At 51.1% G+C, this 17,968-nt stretch overlaps 1 protein-coding gene across 1 annotated transcript in view; it reads right to left on the bottom strand.

The window, feature by feature from the left end:
• PREX1 (phosphatidylinositol-3,4,5-trisphosphate dependent Rac exchange factor 1) overlaps positions 1-17,968 on the bottom strand; it is a 178,756-nt gene that overhangs the window by 95,112 nt on the left and 65,676 nt on the right. The window contains exons 2-3 of the mRNA XM_036245523.1: positions 11,200-11,271; positions 6,921-7,043 (exon numbers count right to left, since the gene is read on the bottom strand). Coding sequence (XP_036101416.1) covers positions 6,921-7,043; positions 11,200-11,271 — 195 coding nt within the window. The remainder of the gene's footprint in view (positions 1-6,920; positions 7,044-11,199; positions 11,272-17,968) is intronic.

Here is a 17,968-nt window from a genome sequence, read left to right as displayed (position 1 = left end):
CAGGTTCTGCAGCCAGACCACCCAGGTTCATAACCAGACCCCCGGCTCTGTGACCTTGGACAAGGCACGTAATGTGTCAGAGCCTCTGCGCTCCTGTCTATAAATTATAGACAATAATGACCTCCCCATCATAAGACTGCTGTGAGGATTCTCAGGTGAATTTAGAGCAAGTGCTTAAAATAATGCACAGTAAGTGCACATTAACTATTAGCCATTGATGTTGTAACCATTATTACCATCATTATGAATTCAGCAAGTTCATGATCCCAGTGGTGAATCAGTCTATGACAGGGTGGAGCAGCGGATAGGCAAGTTTGATGGCAAAAAAAGAGACAGGCAGAGTGAGGACCAAGGGAGCTGAGTGGACTTGTGGGTCTGGGGGAGGCCACCAGGGAAGGCACCAGGCAGGTTTTGAGAAATATGGTGGCCCTCGAGCCCCGGTGTCTCACTTTTCATTTGTGCACTGTCTCCCCCCACCTGCCCCCTGCACTATGAGCTCCACGGGGGCACGGTTTGCTGAGGTCACTGCCAGTGGGGACTGAAGTCCCAGCAGAGCACAGGCATCATGACTATTTGATGAATAAAAGCAAGAAAACAGAGGGAGGAACTGAGAGTCCTGAGAGCCCTCAAACCAGCCTCATGCTCCTTCCAGAAGACCCTGGTCCACCACAGCCACAGCCCAGGCTCCTCATGGGAACAGCTGCTGTTTCACCCACCCAGCATCCATTTTGTTCTGGTCACAGCCCCCCAATCTCCCCCTGAGGAACCTCCTCTACACTCTGAGCCCACTGACCCCACTCCATTCCCAGGCACCACAAGTGAGCATGCCACCCCGGCAGGCAATCCAACAGATCCCTGTCCTGACAACAGCGGCCCAAGCTGGGCCAGTGACAGCCCTCAAGGACTCATGGTCAAATCCATGTGAACTGTTGTTGCTGAGCTGTCAGGGTCAGCCTGAAACACTGAGGGCCACCTCTGCCACCACGGGAGGCGTCCCCCACCCCCGTCCCTCAAGAATGAAGCCAATATAGAGGAAAGCAGAGCCCAGAGACACAGAAAGACCAAGTCCTGAAAACATCATAGCGGGTCCTGGATCCAGCTATGCCTGAAGCCAACATACTCCTGAACATTTCATTTGTATAAGCCATAAAAATCTTTTGTTGTTGTTTAAGCCTATCTTAGTTGGTGTTCTTGTCACTTGCAGTAAAGACAGTCCTAATACATGCACACTCTGAAAAGGGAAAGAAAATGAAAAAATGGACCCAAGTGAGGTGAGGTGACAGGGTCTCTGTGCCCTTCTTCATCGGTACTGTGAAGGGGCTGGGCCAGAAAGCAGAGACAAACCTGTTTATTCTCACATGCCAGCCTTAATTAATAGGAACTGCTGGCTGGAACTCTGGTGAGAATTCTGGAGCCCCCAGGGAGCAGAGGCAGCATGCTGTGATTGATTAGTGATGTCTGCCACAGATGCAGGAGCAGAGTAAGTGATAAGATCACCACAGCTGTGTCATCCCTCATCCCCTGAGCCCCTCCTCTGACACTCTGCAATGTCATCCTCTCCTTCAGCCTATGAACAGGGCAGGGGACCAAGGCATGAGGCTTGGAGAAGTTAAATTTAGCAAACAACAACACCCCTCTTCAGAACCAAGCCCAGTTCTATCACTCCCATGCCCTTCCATTGAGCCTAAACCCGCTGCGTCTCAGGCCTGAGACTCTGCAAATCTGGAAATGCTGCATTTGACAGCGAAGAGTCCAAGTGTCCAGTTTCCTCCTCGGGGCCCCACGTGGGCTTTCACTGTTCTGCCAGGAAGAAACACACAGTTGTCCACACACAGGTGTGGTGAGTAGGGAGTGTGTGGCTGTGGGTTTGGGCTGTGAAGGAGCAGAGGGGCCAGCGGCCAGCTGGAGACGGCTGGGGGAGAGGGTCTAGGCCCCCAGAGAGGACTCAAGGACTGTCAGAGGTGGTCGCTGCTGTCCCCAGTACCTGGAGGGTACCACTGGCTCCATGGGGACCATCAGCTCTGAGCCACTCACTGTGCACCCGGAAAGACCGAGACTCCCCAAAAGAAAGAAGGAACTGGTCACAGGGACATTGACTCCGGTGGGGAGGGGAAGAGGAGACCCGAGTCTCACTTTTGCAAGGGTTCCCCAACCTATCCAGACAGCTGCAGGGAGAGGAGGCTCAATGTAACTCAGACCACACCGCTTCCCTGCTAAAAACTCAGAACGAAATCCCCACGGGCTCTGGTCCCCGTGACATTCCTGACTCCCCCCGTTGCTCCTCTGCTCGGCCACCGTGGCCTCCCTGCTCCCATCCCACGGACCCTGCCCTTCCCCCAGGTCATCCCACCTCACCGCCTCACAGAGGCCCACCCTGACTGGTGTTCCCAGATCAAACACAGGGCACCCAGGTTTCATTTCAGATAACTACATCACTTTTAAATATAATATGTCCCCAATACTGCATGAGACATACTGAAAATGTATTTGTCATTCACCTGAAATCCAAATTTATTCAGCTGTCCTAGGTGGTTTAACTGGCTAAATCCAGCCACCTGTCCCACGCTTCTCAAGGTCAGACCACCTTGGGTAAAGTCACACCTCGCACCTCATCTATGTTCTTCGTCTGAAATGACCGCCTCTGCTGACTCCCTCACCCTCCGTTTCTCAGGCCTACGAGCTTCAGGGCAGCAGGGAGCAAGTCTGTCTTATTTAGGGCAGCATCCTCAGGGCCCAGGACCATGCCTGGCACACAGTCGGTGCTTAATATGCATTTCAGGAGACGTTATCATGTAAGACTGTGAACAACACAAGCCCCGGAGCCAAACGACATGGGCTCAAATCCTGGCTCCAACACTTCCTGGCTGTGTAAGGTTGCACGAGGGCTTCATCTCCCTGGGCCTCAGTCTTCTCTTCTGTAAAGTGGGTATAATAACAGTACTCACTGTTTAAGGTTGTTGAGGAGTTTTAATGAATTCATATACATCAACTTGGAGAACAGGGCCCGTCATCAAGGCAGTGTTCACAGAGGCCTAGTCTGTGATCACGTCAGGAGCGGTGGCTGGCTTTGGGGGGGAGGGGAGGAGGGACTCTCCCGCTGCCCACTGACGGCGGCACCCACCGGCGGCTGGTCCGTCAGCCAGGGCCCTCACTGGGTCTGATGCCGCCCTTCCTCTCCCAGAAAGCCTTCCACAGAGCTCTGTGCCCACCTCAGCACCTGGGTGGCACCTAGCTGGGGAGTGAGCAAGCCGGGCAGGAGGCTGGCCCGGCGACGCTGCTCTGCAGTCGTGGTGGATGCTGTGGTGAGCCACGTGGCCTCCACCAGGACAGAGGCACCCACGGTCCCCAGTGAGTCCCTACCGGGAACTGTGCTGAGCCTGAGGCTTTACACACACCTGGGACAGCCCACGTCCAGGGACTGGGCAATGCGGGGCACAGAAGCCCACCCCCATCACTGCAATTTGGGGTGACCTAAAGAGCCACCCCAGCTACAGAGGTCCTCCCAGTGGGGACTATGCACCTCTCAGCTGCTTCTAATCTCCAGCTTCCAGAAAACCAACCTACAGCAGCGGCTGCTTACGGAAGGTAGTCAGTGAGCTCCTCCATGTGCGCAAGGGAAGAGACAACTTTACATTAAAACAATAGTTTTAACTAAAAAACACTGAATCACACACGGAGAAAGCTGCTTCCTTTTTCAATTGTTCCCGTTACCTCAGGAAGGGTCTCAGCTCGGTGTGACATGACTCAAACCCCATCTGACACTGTTTATCTTCCCTCTGATCGAACCTGGGCAGGCCTCAGGCTCCGAAACCCAGGTGGGGGAGTTTCTAGACAATGCGGTAACTCGGTTTGGTTTCTATTGCATTTCTTTTTACAGTTCCCTTCTATTTATAGCAATCATTTTCCATTTCCAATGATGATGCAAATTTCCCTTTTTAAATGTCTAAGTTAGTTTTTTTTTTTTTCAAATAAATCTATTTCTTAAAAGATGAAAAAAAATAATGATATGAAAGGTACACAGATATAGCAGAAATTACAGTGTGTGCCTCAATGAAGTCTGGCTTTGCCGCTGGAGGGGTTCAAACCCCAGCTCTTCCACCTATATAGTCATGACCTTGGATTTCACCTTACTCTCGGGTTGCTTGCCTGGTGAGTAACCTTAGGGCTCGATGCTGTTCTTTTTTTTTTAATCCTCACCCGAGGGCATTTTTCCATATTTTGTTCAGATAGAGTGGGAGGGAGAGAGAGAGAAACATCGATGTGAAAGGGACACATCGAGTGGCTGCCACCCACACGACCCAACCAGGGCCGGGGACAAACTGCAACCGAGGTACGTGCCCTTAGCGGGAACCGAACCCGGATCTTTCTGGACCGCAGGCCGACGCTCTAACTGCTGAGCCAAACTGGCCAGGGCTTGATGCTGTTCTTGATGCAAGGACAGAGCAGTGGACATGACAAGTCCCTACCCTCGTGTGGCTGATATTCTAGGGAGGACAGACAATGAACAAAAAAGAAGCGAAATATCTAATATATCAGAGGTGATAAGCACCACGGACCATAACCAAGCAGGGGGGTGGGTGGCTGGAAGGGCAGGGAGCATGACAATTCTGAACAGAGTGGGCGTGAAAGGGGAGAAGGGGGCATTTCCATCAAGATGTCAAAGCAGACTGGGATCAAGTTGCAGGGATGCCAGAGGGAACCGGTCCAGGTGGAGGGAACAAGGCACTCAAAGGCGACGTGAGAATGGACTCCCCACGTTCCAGAGCAGTGCGGAGGCCAGTGCGGCTGCAGTGGGGAAGGGCCCGGCAGGGTCTAATAATCACCAGGTGCCCCAGACACCGCTGGGAGGTGCCAGAGAGCTCTGGGTCCCAGGAACAAGTATGTACATCGTGCAAATGAGCGAACATTTCCCGAGCGTTTATTAACATGCCAGGTGCTGCTACTTTCAGTTCTCGCCACCACTGTGGAAGGGGTTTCAGGACCTCCACTCTACAGATGGGGAAGCGGAGGCCCGGCCAGGTGAGGTCATCGTCACAGAGCTGGAAAGCAGCAGAGCCAGGAGGCCAGGGCAGGGTGTGTGCTGGGCTCTCCAGATCCGGGGAAGGTCCCGGCCCAGAATCACTTCCCACAAAGACCGGAACTTGGACCATCGGTGCATCAGGATGCTGATGGTAGGCACTGCCCTCCTCAATGCCCAGTTTGATGAGGCTACATGACGAGGGTCGGGCAGTGCAGAAGGAGGTCTGGAGAAGAGTTTGCCACCTGGGCACTAAGATCCCCACCCTCTTTCCCCCAGCTGTCTGTCCCCTGCATCTCTGAACAATGAGGGATCCTATAGAGAGTGGGGAGAGCCCAAGTGGGCACTCAGGATCCAGAGACCCTCAATGATCAATACTGAAACCTGCTCACCACACCTCTGGGGCCCAGGCCCAGTAGTCAGGGGATCTAGGGGGCCTGGAATTGACAAACAGATAATGCACCTTGAGGACCCCTTCCCCAACTCTAGCTAAAGTAGGGTTGTCATCACTTCATGGTCAGCCCCAATAATGCCACCTCCTCCTGAAAGCCTTCCCGGGTGCCCCAGCTGGAAGGACACCCCGGCTGACACTCATGCAGCACCAGCTCAGTGCCAGCCTGGATCTTAGTGCTTCACTTGCATTAACTCATTCATCCACATGACAGAATCATGCCGCAGGTACTATCATTACCCCATTTTACAGAATCAGAGACTGAGGCCCAGAGAGGTGAAGTGGCTTGCCCAAGGTCACTCAGCAGATCAACGGGACAACAGGGACTTGAACCCAAGTAGTCTAGCTCCAGAGAAACAAGGGCTCACTCTTTCCTCTGAACCTGAAGGGAAGACTGGCCCCCATTCTTTTTATTTCCCTGAACCATCGGGGCCACTGCTCCTTGCCCCTGCTCACCATCCCACCGTCACCCTGCTCCAGGGCACCATCTTCCCAGACGCCACAGCGACTTCTTCCTGGTCTCCCTGCCCCTTCCACAGTCCACTCCCCCTCGCAGCAGCCGAAGGGCCCCCTGAGCCCAAAGCAGATCACACCTCTGCTCTGCTCCACCCCCTCCATCAGTGCCCATCTCACCTGTGCCCACCTTGCTATCACGTTCATCCTGTTTCAAACACCAAGGAATGGGGACTCCGTGAAGAGAAAGAGCGCGTCCGACATTTACTGAGCACCTACTGTGTGCCGGGAGCTGTTCTGAACACTCCCCTTACATCCTCAACAACCTCATGGGCAGGTCTAGTTTTTTTTACCCATTTTACAGGGGAGGACACTGAGGCACAGACAGGTTAAAACAAGTTGCTGAGAGGAGCACAGCTTACAAGCAGCTCGGCAGCCTGGCTGGGAGCACAGCCCACCCAACACAATGTCAGCCAGTGGCCGCCCCTGGGCTGCAACTCCGAGGGCAGACAGACCTACACCAGGCTGTGGCATCCTAGACTCTGGCCATCAAGACCTGATCCTTTAGGGAAGGGAGTTAGTGACGATGACGATGGCTCCGTGAGAGCTGACGTGGACCCGGTGCTTACTATATATACATCAGGGTTTCTCACTCCAGCACGGCTCACACTTGAGGTCGAACGATGCTGTTGTGGGGGCTGCCCTGTGTACTGGAGGGTGTTTGGTGGCAACCCTGGCCTCCACCCACTAGAATCCAGTAGCCATCTCCCCCAAAGCTATAACAATAAAAGATGTCTCTAGACATAGCCAAATGTCACCAGGGGCAAAATCACGCCCTGGCGGAGAACCGCTGCTCTATGCTCACAGTTTACTGCTTTGTGTCTGAGTCTTCCCATCAACCCAAGGAAGCAGGCATGATTATCCCTACTTCTCAATCAGGGGAGAAGCCCGCTTCCCAAAAGCTGTAGGCTCCGACAGGGGCTGGGGCACCGTACTCACGAATCTTAAGAAAACGTTCCCAAGTTCATGCTGAGACTGAGGCTCCGGATGTAAACAGTACTCCAAGGCAGCCAAGAAATCCTTATGAACATCCAGGATGTCTTCAATGTTCGAGAACAGGATCTGTGAGGACAAGCGAGGCCCGCGGACGGCGTTAATCAGGGCACAGAGGGCGAGCAAAACTGTGCGTATTTTTTTAAGATAACAGTTAAATTGAACCTGTCTGAGTACATTTATAAGTTCATTGTGCAGCCCTGGCCAGTTTGGCTCAGCGGTTAGAGCATCGGCCTGCGGACCAGAGAGTCCCAGGTTCGGTTCCCGCTAAGGGCACGTACTTCGGTTGCAGTTTGTCCCCGGCCCTGGTTGAAGTCATGTGAGTGGCAACCACTTGATGTGTCTCTCTCACATCGATGTCTCTCTCTCTCTTCCCCCCATCCCCCTCCCGCTCTATCTAAATATAAATGCAAAAATGTCCTTGGGTGAGGATAAACAAAATAAAATAAATAAATAATATTTTTAAAAAGTAAAAATTAAAAATACACAACTCCCAGAGCAGGTGAGGGTGTGGTGAAACAGATCAGACACACACACTGGAGCCAGTTAACACTAATAAAAATAATGATAATGATAAAAAATATTGCCAACATTAACTAAACAGGATTAGCATCTAATCCTGTGCTAAGAACTTTATATGCATGTATGGCATCTAATCCTCACTCTAACTCCATGAGGTGGAAACTACTATTATCCCCAATTTGTAATGAAGAACGGACGTTCAGAGAAAGTAATTAGCATTGCCAAGCCACACACCCAGTAGGCAGCAGCCCTGAGCTGCACACTCAGCATGCAGAGGAGGGTTTTAGACATTCATCACAGTCTTCATTGTGGCCGCAACTGCTCTGTCCAACCATAAGGCTGTTTTTTAAAACAATGAGGGTCTTTCGACGTACCCATTAAAATGCTGTGGTGGACTAAAATACAATAGGGAAGGGTGTTCAAAATATGCTGTTTAAACTCTCACCAACAGCCCTGGCTGGTTTTCTCAGTGGTTAGAGCATCAGCCCTCAGACCAAAGAGTTGAGGGTTCGATTCCTGGTCAAGGGCACCTACCTGGGTTGCAGATTCGATCCCCAGCCCCCTTTGGGGTCATGCAGGAGGCAACCAATTGATGTGTCTCTCTCACATCAATGCTTCTCTCTCTCTCTCCCTTCCTCCCTCCCACTCTATCTTAAAAAAAAAAAAAAAAATCAATGGAAAAATATCCTCAGATGAGAATTTTAAAAAAATTTTTAACTCTCACAAACAATATATGAGTGCCTGTTTCCACTCAGGAATCTACAAAGCTTGAAATGTACATACACTCTCACCCAGGAAGTCTACATTTTAGAATTTGACCTTTCAATCAGTCATTTCCAATTAGGTGCAATTTTGCCTCCCAAGGGACATTTTTGATTGTCACAAATGGGGGAGGGGGGAGGCTACTGGCATCTCGTTGGTAGATGCCAGTGATGCTGCTAAACATCCCACAATACACAGCACAGCCCACCCCCCAGCAAAGAATCACCCAGCCCAAAGTGCTAACTGTGCCAGGGCTGAGAACGGGGTGGGTGGCCACGAACATTTACTGCAGCCTTATTTGCAGGAGCAAAAGACTGGGGGGAAAGGACAAATATTTATTAATGGGGACTCGTCAAACAGTTAAAAACTGGACTGGTTACAGTGAACTACATTCCACATACTGAAATACTATTCGGTCTATAAAAAGAAACTGCAGATCTGGATATATGGATATGGACCTGCATAATCCTTTATATATGTATTGCTGAGGGGTGGGGAATGCTGGTGCCACAGAGAATTTCAGTATTGGCCCAAGGACACAAGCTGGTAACCGTAAGGGCCTCTGGGAAGGAGAATCAGCGAAGACGTTACTGCGTAAATTCCTTTTTCAGTTTCTTTTTTCTAAAATGATGCATTTTTTATTAACTGTATTGGGGTGACATTGGTTAATAAAATTATATAGGTTTCAAGCACACAATTCTGTGATACATCATCTGTATATTGCATTGTGTACCCACCACCCAAAGTCAAGTGGATGCATTTCTTAAACGAATGCATTTTCAATTTAATTTTGAAGAAGGCACTCATGAGTCAAAGAATCAAAACATTGTAAAATAAATACAGTGAGGAGTCCTACTCCCACCCATCTCCCCACTCCCCACCCACCGTGGCTGGAGGTGACCAGAGTTACTACTGGTTCCTTCTAGGGTTTCTTATGCATCCATTCATTCAGCAAGTATTGACTGAGCACCTACTATGTGCAGGCACTGTTAGAGGCCCTGGGGATACAGCAGGGAACAGACAAGTGCCTGCCCCATGGAGGTGACAGTCTAGTGAAAGGGGACAGACAATAAACAAGTAACTGTAGTTTTCTAGGGGGTAGAAACAATAAGAAAAAAATAAAATGGGAAGTAAGTCTCAAGGTGGGGTAGAAGAAGTTGACAAATTTAAATATAGAAGCCAGGGACAGTCACTCTGAGAAGGTGACATTTGAGTCAAGAGCTGAAGAAATGAAGATCAGCATGGTGAACCCCATGAATGCACCAGAAAGTCCACAGAGGGAGATGGCCTGAGGGTGGGCAGGGAAGGCAGAGGGGCTGAAGACCACTCCTCAACTACTGCCCAGTGAGAGCACCAGGGCCTCGGCCTGGGGGCAGGGGATGGGATGGGAGATGCTCATCCCAAGAAGTGGCTGGAAGAATCACCCGAACTGTTTGGTTAGTTTTCTCTCGTTCGGTTAAATCTCTGCTTGTGTCAAAGACACATGTGATAGATTCTACTGTTATACATGCTTCGAGGAATGGCTGTAAAATTTCAAAATAATTATCTGTCTCCTGAGTTTATACTCAAAAGAAATGAGAACCTATGTCTACCAAAAGAGGTAACAAAAATGGTCATAATAGCCAAACCTGGAAATAACTCAAATATCCATCCACAGGAGAATGGACGAGTAAACTGTGGTACATTCATACTGTGGAATACTACACAGCAATGAAAAAGAATGAATCGTGGCTACACACAGCATGGATAAATCTCACAGACATAACAGTGAGCAAAAGACACCAAACATAATGCCAGAGCTCATTTTTATATAAAATTCAAGGACGAGCAAATCCAATCGATGCTAACCAATCAGTAGTTATCTGTGGAGAGGAGGCACTTACTGGAATGGGGCACAGAGGAGCCCACACTTAAGATTATACCCTTTACTGTATGTGAGTTAAACCTCATTAAAAGGCAATTTAATAAAACTGTAATAAATTGCCATTTGAAATTATAATAACTTTTAAACTGGAATAGATTGCAATGAATAGATGTAATAAACTGTAGGTGCTCAGTAAATACTTGCTGAATGAATGAGTGAATGAATGCATGTATAAAAAGTTCTGATCCAGCATTCCCAGGCACCAGCCATACAGTGACCCTGAACAGGTCTCTTCATATCTCTAAGCCTCAGCTTTCTTATCCAAAAAACTGGGCTCAGAATTGTCAATGTGCAAGGTCACTGTCCAGATTAATCAGGACATGTGGGTGGGCGGAGGGGGGGGTCCTGCTTGACCAAGGCCTTTGTGTGCTGTATATGCTGGCACTTCTGACCCCTCCCTGCCCTGTCTCCCCTTCTCCCCTAGGACCAAGACCCTGGTGCCCCAAGAACTGAAGGCAGCTTCCCAGAGAGGGAGGTCACACGAGAAAGCCAGGCCCGGGAGCACGGGGCCTCCACCATGCACACAGAGGGCCTATTGACGTCCTCCCAAAACTCCCCAGAGCCACTGCCAAATCGAAGCCTGGACCCAATTATTCATCCACCCTGCCTCCACATTCAATGCCCAGTGCAGGACAGGGGCTGGGGCTGCCAGGAGGCGGCTGGAGGTGTCAGGCTCCCGGGGGCTCTTGGGAGGGGATTTTCCGCTGGCTTGAAGCCAGGGGGCCTGGCATGAGGAGGCTGGAAGACAGGGTGGTCATGCTGAGCAAGGAGAGAAAGTCTGGAGCTGGGGGGTGGAAGCCTGAGGCCTAGCCCTCCTGACATCCACCAGGCCCGTCTGCTCTCAGGACGGAGAGGCCTCCAGGGGCTGCAGGGAGCACACTTCAGGAGGACAGATCCAGCTGCCAGTGGGGTGGATGCGCCCCGGCCCCCAAGCACCCTCTCAGCACCGCCCGGGAAGGAAGCAAGGCGCCCAGCAGCAGGGACAGTCTGCAAAGGGGCCGACCCAAGTGTCCGCACCTTGACATTCTCCTCCGTGAGGCCCTTCTCCGCTGAGTCCGCCACGTTCTGCCGGATGCGGTGCAGGAATGCCTAGGGAGAGAAGCAGGGAGACGTGAGTGTCCACACGCTGGCCGCCCACGGATGGCCCGCAAGAAGGGCCACAAGTCCAAGCGCCAACTGGGACCTGGAAGGCACCACAGTACAGGGACGTGGGCAGCAAATAAGGCAAAACCACTCTGCCAGTCAGTCAACAACTATTTACTGAGCACCTACTACACCCAGCCCTGTGCAGAAAACACCACCAAGCCCTACCCTACTTCCTCACCCCTGGGCCTCTCTCAGACTATAATTCATTTTTCCTTTTTTTACCTTTCTCTTTTTAAAATTGAACTTCTAAATAGTAACACGTTCACCTGGTTCAAAAGTCAAAAATACAAAAAGTCTCCTACACACCGGCTCTATCCATCCAGTCCCTCCCCACCCCCATAGGAACCATGTGACTAGTTTCTAGTATATCCTTCCAGAAGATCTGTATATCAAACACACACACACACATGCATGCACGCCCTGGCCAGCTGGCTCAGAGGTTAGAGCGTCGGCCTGTGGTCCAGAGAGACCCAAGTCTGGTTCCCGCTAAGGGCACGTACCTCAGTTGCAGTTTGTCCCCAGCCCTGGTTGGGGTCATGTGGGTGGCAGCCACTCGATGTGTCTCTCTCACATCGATGTTTCTCTCTCTCTTCTTCCCTCTCTCCCTCCTGCTCTATCTGAAGATAAATACAAAAATGTCCTCGGGTGAGGATAAACACACACACACACACACACACCACACACACACACACACACACACACATTGGTCAAAGAGTACAAACGTCCAGTTACAGATGAACAAATTCTGGGGATCTAAAGTACACCTAATAATCCAGTTAATACTGGATGATATACTTGAAAGCTGTACTGTGGTGGTAATCACTCTGCAATACAGAAGTGTATTAAACCAACACACTGGCCCTGGCCAGTTTGGCTCAGCGGTTAGAGCATCGGCCTGCGGTCCGGAGAGACCCGGGATCGGTTCCCGCTAAGGACACGTACCTCGGTTGCAGTTTGTCCCCGGCCCTGGTTGGTCATGTGGGTGGCAGCCACTCGATGTGTCCCTTTCACGTCGATGTTTCTCTCTCTCTCTCTCTTCCTCTCTCTCCCTCCCACTCTACCTAAACAAAAAATGGAAAAATGTCCTCGGGTGAGGATAAAAAAAAAAAAAAAAAAAAACCCACACACTGAACACCCTAAACTTACACAATGTTACATGTCATACATCTCAATAGAGTGGGAAAGACACACACACACATGTGTGCATATACATATCCACACACACATATATACATAGATCCTTATTTTTTCCCCTTTTTATATTCCAAAACATGGCAGCGAACACAGGATGTGCTGGCTCCGCTCAGCGATCTCCCCTCTCCTCACACGGGGAGCACCCCGTTCTCTCTCCACAGCTGCCAGCATCCTGCCGTGTGGATGGACCACAGTCGGTCTGCACGCTTTTCAGGGGCTCGGAACAGAGAAACCATTTCTCTCCTCGGTGACGTGACAGACGACAACGGAGAGGAGCGGAGGGACCTGTAAGCAGTGCACGCCCCCTCCAAGATGTTCTGGGTTTTGTTTTGGTTTCGGGGGAGGGCGCTTTTTTTTAAAGAAGGCAGAAGTTAGGATTTCTTAAAAGTAAAGTCTCCCAGTGTTTAAATGTTGGCAAAAGAGCTAGCTCTCTGTGTTTGTGAGGAACTGGATTTTTAGGGTTGAGCATGAAAGTGGGGGGACCCAAGTAGAGGGGTGCAGCCGTGCTGAGAGATGACAGTGGCCTGGCTGGTGTGGGCGGGAGAGTAGACAGAGGAAGAGCAGTTAAGGTCAGGTAGACGGGCAAGGGGACAGACCAATATGGGACAGAGGGGAGACAGCACCGGAGGGAGACCAAGGCCAGTCATTCACAGCAAACCCCGCCTGGTTTGTCCTGACTCGAGCACTTAGCCCCAGGCTGACCTGGTAACAGCCAGGTGGAGACCCTGCAAAAATGACTTCATGTTCCTGTCACGACCACAGAGGCAGGATGAGATATGATGGCCAGCCAGTGGCCCTTCAGCATGATTATAACTCAGGGACTCCAGGAGGGGGGCCAGATGAGTACACACTGTCCCTGTCGCAGAGCTCAGCTGCAGGTTAATTAGGAGCATGTCTCATCCAACCACGCCTGTCTGGAGAGATCTCTGAGTGGTGGGGAGATCAAGGGAACAGTCCAGGATGGAGGGAAGCAGGGGAAGGTGGCAGAAAGGAGGCTGGCCCTCCACAGATGGCTGCCGGATCCTTTCCCATCACTCAGAGGGACGCCCATGGCTGTCACGAGGAGCTGGCCACCTGCAGGTCTCCACGTGGCGGGTCACAGAGAGGAAAATCAGGGACACAGAGCAAGGCATCCTTGCCTTTGTCTACAGTCACTGCAGGGCAGTCTCCACCAGTCCCCTCGAGCTATGTTTACATGCCCAGCCTGGGCTTCTCCCTTGATATCCAGACCCTCACCTGGATTTCTGCCAACTCGACATCCCCACCTGGATGTCCAAGGGGCATCTCAAATTTAACACATCCAAAACCTAATCCTTGACCCTCCACCAAGCCACATCACCAAGCTCTTCCCAGCCTGATTGACGGCACCTCTACTGGTGCTACAGCCAAGCCACCCCCACCAGCCATCCTTGACCTCTCTTTATCTGACACTCCGTTTCCATCTGTCAGCAAATGCTGTCCACTTCACCTTCAGCATGCATTAAAACCCCCACCTCTTCCCCCGCTCCTCAGCCACCCACCTGGTCCCAGTTACCATCATTTCCTGTCTGGACTAGTGCAGTACCCTCCTCCCGGTGCCCTCCTCACTGCTCCCCTCCCCACCCCCAAAGTCCTTTCTCCACACAGACAGCCGCAGGGTTCCTTTTAAATATGTAAATCAGATCCTGTCAATCCAGGGCTTAAAACTCTCCGTGGCCTCCCACTACACTTTGAAAAAATTCCAAATCCCTCCTGGCCGGTGTGGCTCAGTGGTTGAGCATCGACCCATGCACCAAGAGGTCGCCGGTTCGATTCCCGGTCATGGCTTATGCCCAGGTTGTGGGCCAAATCCCCAGTGGGATTTGCAGGAGGCGGCCGATTGATATTCTCTCTCATCGATGTTTCTATCTCTCTCTCCCTCTCCCTTCCTCTCTCGCTAAATCAATAAAGAGAGGGAAAAAATAAAAAACTTTAAAAATCCAAATTCTTCCACAGCCCATAAGGTCCCCATGACCTTGTCCTAATGAATGTCCCTGAAATCACCTTCCAGCATTCCATCACCCTATACCTCAATAATCTTCAGCCACACCCTCATTCTCTCTATTCCTTCCACCTGCCAGGCACATTCCTTCCTCAGGACCTTTGCACATGCTCCTCCTATTAGCAGGACATTCTCCCCCAGCTCTCCCCTGGGCCAGCTTCTTCTCATTTACCAGGCCTTAGCTCAAATGTCACCTCCAGAGGCCCTTCTATCTTTACCACGTCCTACCTTCCCATCTTGCAATAAAAGCGTACTTGACAAATGAAAAGACTAAGGTTAAGCAATCCACACCAGCTGCTGCTAAGGGGTAAGAAGGGAGCAGGGCTGGGAATGAACTCTCACCCTAACCCCACAACAGAGGCCAGGCTTGGGAACGGGTGGTTCGATGTAAACTGCAGTCCTCCTCCTCTCCGCTGTGTGTGTGACCTCAGGAAAGTACATTCGCCTCCCGGAGTCTGTTTACTCTTCCCAGACATGGAGAGCGGAGTAATACCGCCCTACCTTCCAGAATGTATCAGGATAGAGTGAATGGAAGCTCCATGAGAGCAGGGACCTTGTCTCCCTTGTTCCCAGCTGCCCTCCAGGGCCTAGACTAGTGCCTGGCACTCAGTGCGCACCCAGAACTCAAAGGAAGGGACAGAAGGAGCCTGGCACAGTGCCTGACACTTGGCAGGAGCAATTCGGGCCACTTGGTAGCCTGCTGATTTTCCTTTGTGGAGGATAATGAATGGGTAGAGGGGACAGGGGACGGGAGTTCCTAGAGGATGTTCCCATCACAGGGCCTGCGGTGCTGCCGGGAAATCCAGCCTCCAGCCTCCTCAGCCTGGTGGGACACAAAGGCAGCCTCACAGAGCACAGCCAGGGGGAGCAGGAAGCTGGGCGTGCAGCGAGGCTGACCTAGATCGGGACTTCCTGTCCCGGTTTCTTCACACGAGCAGGGCCACCACTATTGTGCTGGGACAATGAGAGGCTCGGGCCACCCACAGAGGAGCCGCAAACAGGCCCATGTGATGGGCTCAATGGGCAGCTCGTGACCTGGAAAGAATGGGCAGGCAAAGGCTCTGGGCCCAGCCTCATGCTCCCCAAGACACGACCGGCTTTTCCAGGCGGTGCCAATGCCCTCTGTGCAGGCGGGGACTGAAAGGACCCACTGGGGCAACTCCTTGTCCCAGCCTGACAGCTTTGGAGCACTCGGCCAAAAGCAGCTCTCATCCTGGAAACCTCCGCAGGGATGAGATGGTTCTCAGGACTTCCTGGGCTGCCGAGACCCTGCTTCAGCCATGGAACCTTTGCCCGTGCCAGGTCCATGCCGCACCCCTGCCTGGGCCACTGCCCTGCGCCTGCCCAGGTCCTCCTCTTCTTTCTATGATAATACATCAAAGAGCCAGAAAAAGATCAAGAAAAATTTAACAAACACCCACAGGGCATCATTGCCCAGCTTGGGCCAATCGTAGCATTAAGCCAAATTTGCTTTAAATCATTTTTGAAAAGAAATTCATCAAATCTGGGGAAGTGTCAACTGGTAAGGGGCACAAGGGAGCCCTCCAGGGTCCTGGAAATGTTCTACTTGATGGGAGCGGTGGGTACTCAAGTGAACGCATGTGCAAAGCCCCCTCAGTGAGCACCTAGTGTGAGTTCACTTTACCCATCCACCATGTGAATATCACCACCCCCTCCCCGATTCAGAAGCAGGAAGAAAGGAATGTTAGAGAGGTGGGCCACCTGTGCACCTGCCCTTCCTGCGCGGCCCGGCCAGCCCTGGAGATGGGCCTTTGCTCACTCACCATGCACACGTGAACTGAGAAGCAATAAAGAAGACTGTTTTACATGCTGGATGACATGCACATTTCTATAAATAATGTGCTTTGAGCAACTTGCTTTTCCCATTCGTGACATCTCCCACGTTTATCCACATCGATGTGTACACTTGGCATCACCTACCATCCAGACCCCAGCCACACCCCTTACCCCAGGGGTGCACACCAGTACCACTTCCAGCCGCCAGCATCCACATCTCTTGGCTTACCCAGAGCCACACAACCAGAAGGGGCAGAGCTAGGCCTCAAATCCAGGCAGCCTGGCCTGGTGATGAGTCCCCAGGACACATCAGTAACTGCAGACAACACACCGCATAAGCATAAAACAGGTAGCAGCTGCCCTGTGGGGTGCCCCCGGGTAAGTGCCATCTGTCTGGAACCTGTGGCCACAGCTTTGGGAGGATAAATCTCTCCCTGGAGATAACAAGGACAGAAAGAAGCCTCCAAGTCACCCTCTGAGACCAATGCTGGCAATCTGATCACTGAGGGGAACGGGCCCGGAGGCCCCCAAGGACATCCCTGCCTTGGCCAGGGTGACCTCACCAGACATATGGTGAAACCTGAGAGAGCCAGGGGACCAGTTAGAAGGGAGGGGAGACAGTAGGCAGAGCAGCCCCAGATGACAGCAAGGACAGAGGAAAGAGGGTGCCCTGAGTAACCCATCCCCCCATGTGATCTGGATGGCTGGGGGTCCAGGGAAGCAGAGTGTTACGGAATAGCAGACGCCCGAGTCCAAGTCATAATAAGAAAATAGTAATAACAACACTTGCACAGTCTGCTCTAAGCAACCCCACAGAGTTTGGGGAACTCCCAAAGGCCCAGTGACTCCTTCAAAGCCCAAATGCTATGCTCCATCCATTCAAGTTGTAGGTATTTATGCCATGGGGAAAAATAAATCTCACACACAGCAACAAGATTAAACTTCACTATCTGATGTATAATTTTATCACCTGAGGTTTAGTTAAAAAACTGTCCATCTCGACAAAAGAAAATCACGTTAAAACTGATTTGCAGAAGTTCATTTAGTGATACAGAAAAAGTCTGTTCATGTATCTCTAACTGTGAAAGTAACCCAAGTTATAGAAGAGTACATAAAATATAACCTAAATTATCTCCACATGAGCATGGAAAAAAAGGATAGAATACCCTAAACTGTGTGAGAGAATGGCCAAGATATCTGGTCTCTCCTTTTCCTTTAGAAATAGAACCTCAGATTTTAGAATAAAGGCTGTATTTCCCAGCTTCCCTTGCATCTAGGTGTGGCCATGTGACTAAATGTGGGCTAGTGGGGTGTAAGTAGATGTATTATGTACAACTACTTGAAAGTATCCTTAGGGATGAGGAGAGAGACAGAAAAGAAGGATTCCCTCCTACTGTTCCTCCTTCCTACTGATTAGATAGCAAATGTGATTCCTGGAGGTCAGGCAGCCTTCTTGTACCATGAAATGGGAGCCATGTGTTGAATAGGATGAAGTAGCAATACAGAAGGAGTTTGTCTCTGACGACAGCAGAGCAGCCATCATATCTGCCCAGAGCTTCCTATAATTCAGTAAGAAAGAAAAAAAAAAAAAAAAAAGTTCATCTCATTTAAGGCATTAATGGGGCGTTA

This window comes from Molossus molossus, unplaced genomic scaffold (assembly GCF_014108415.1).
Source record: "Molossus molossus isolate mMolMol1 unplaced genomic scaffold, mMolMol1.p scaffold_m16_p_6, whole genome shotgun sequence".
In the NCBI taxonomy this organism is placed as follows: Eukaryota; Metazoa; Chordata; class Mammalia; order Chiroptera; family Molossidae; genus Molossus; species Molossus molossus.
This window is presented reverse-complemented; position numbering and strand designations above follow the sequence as displayed.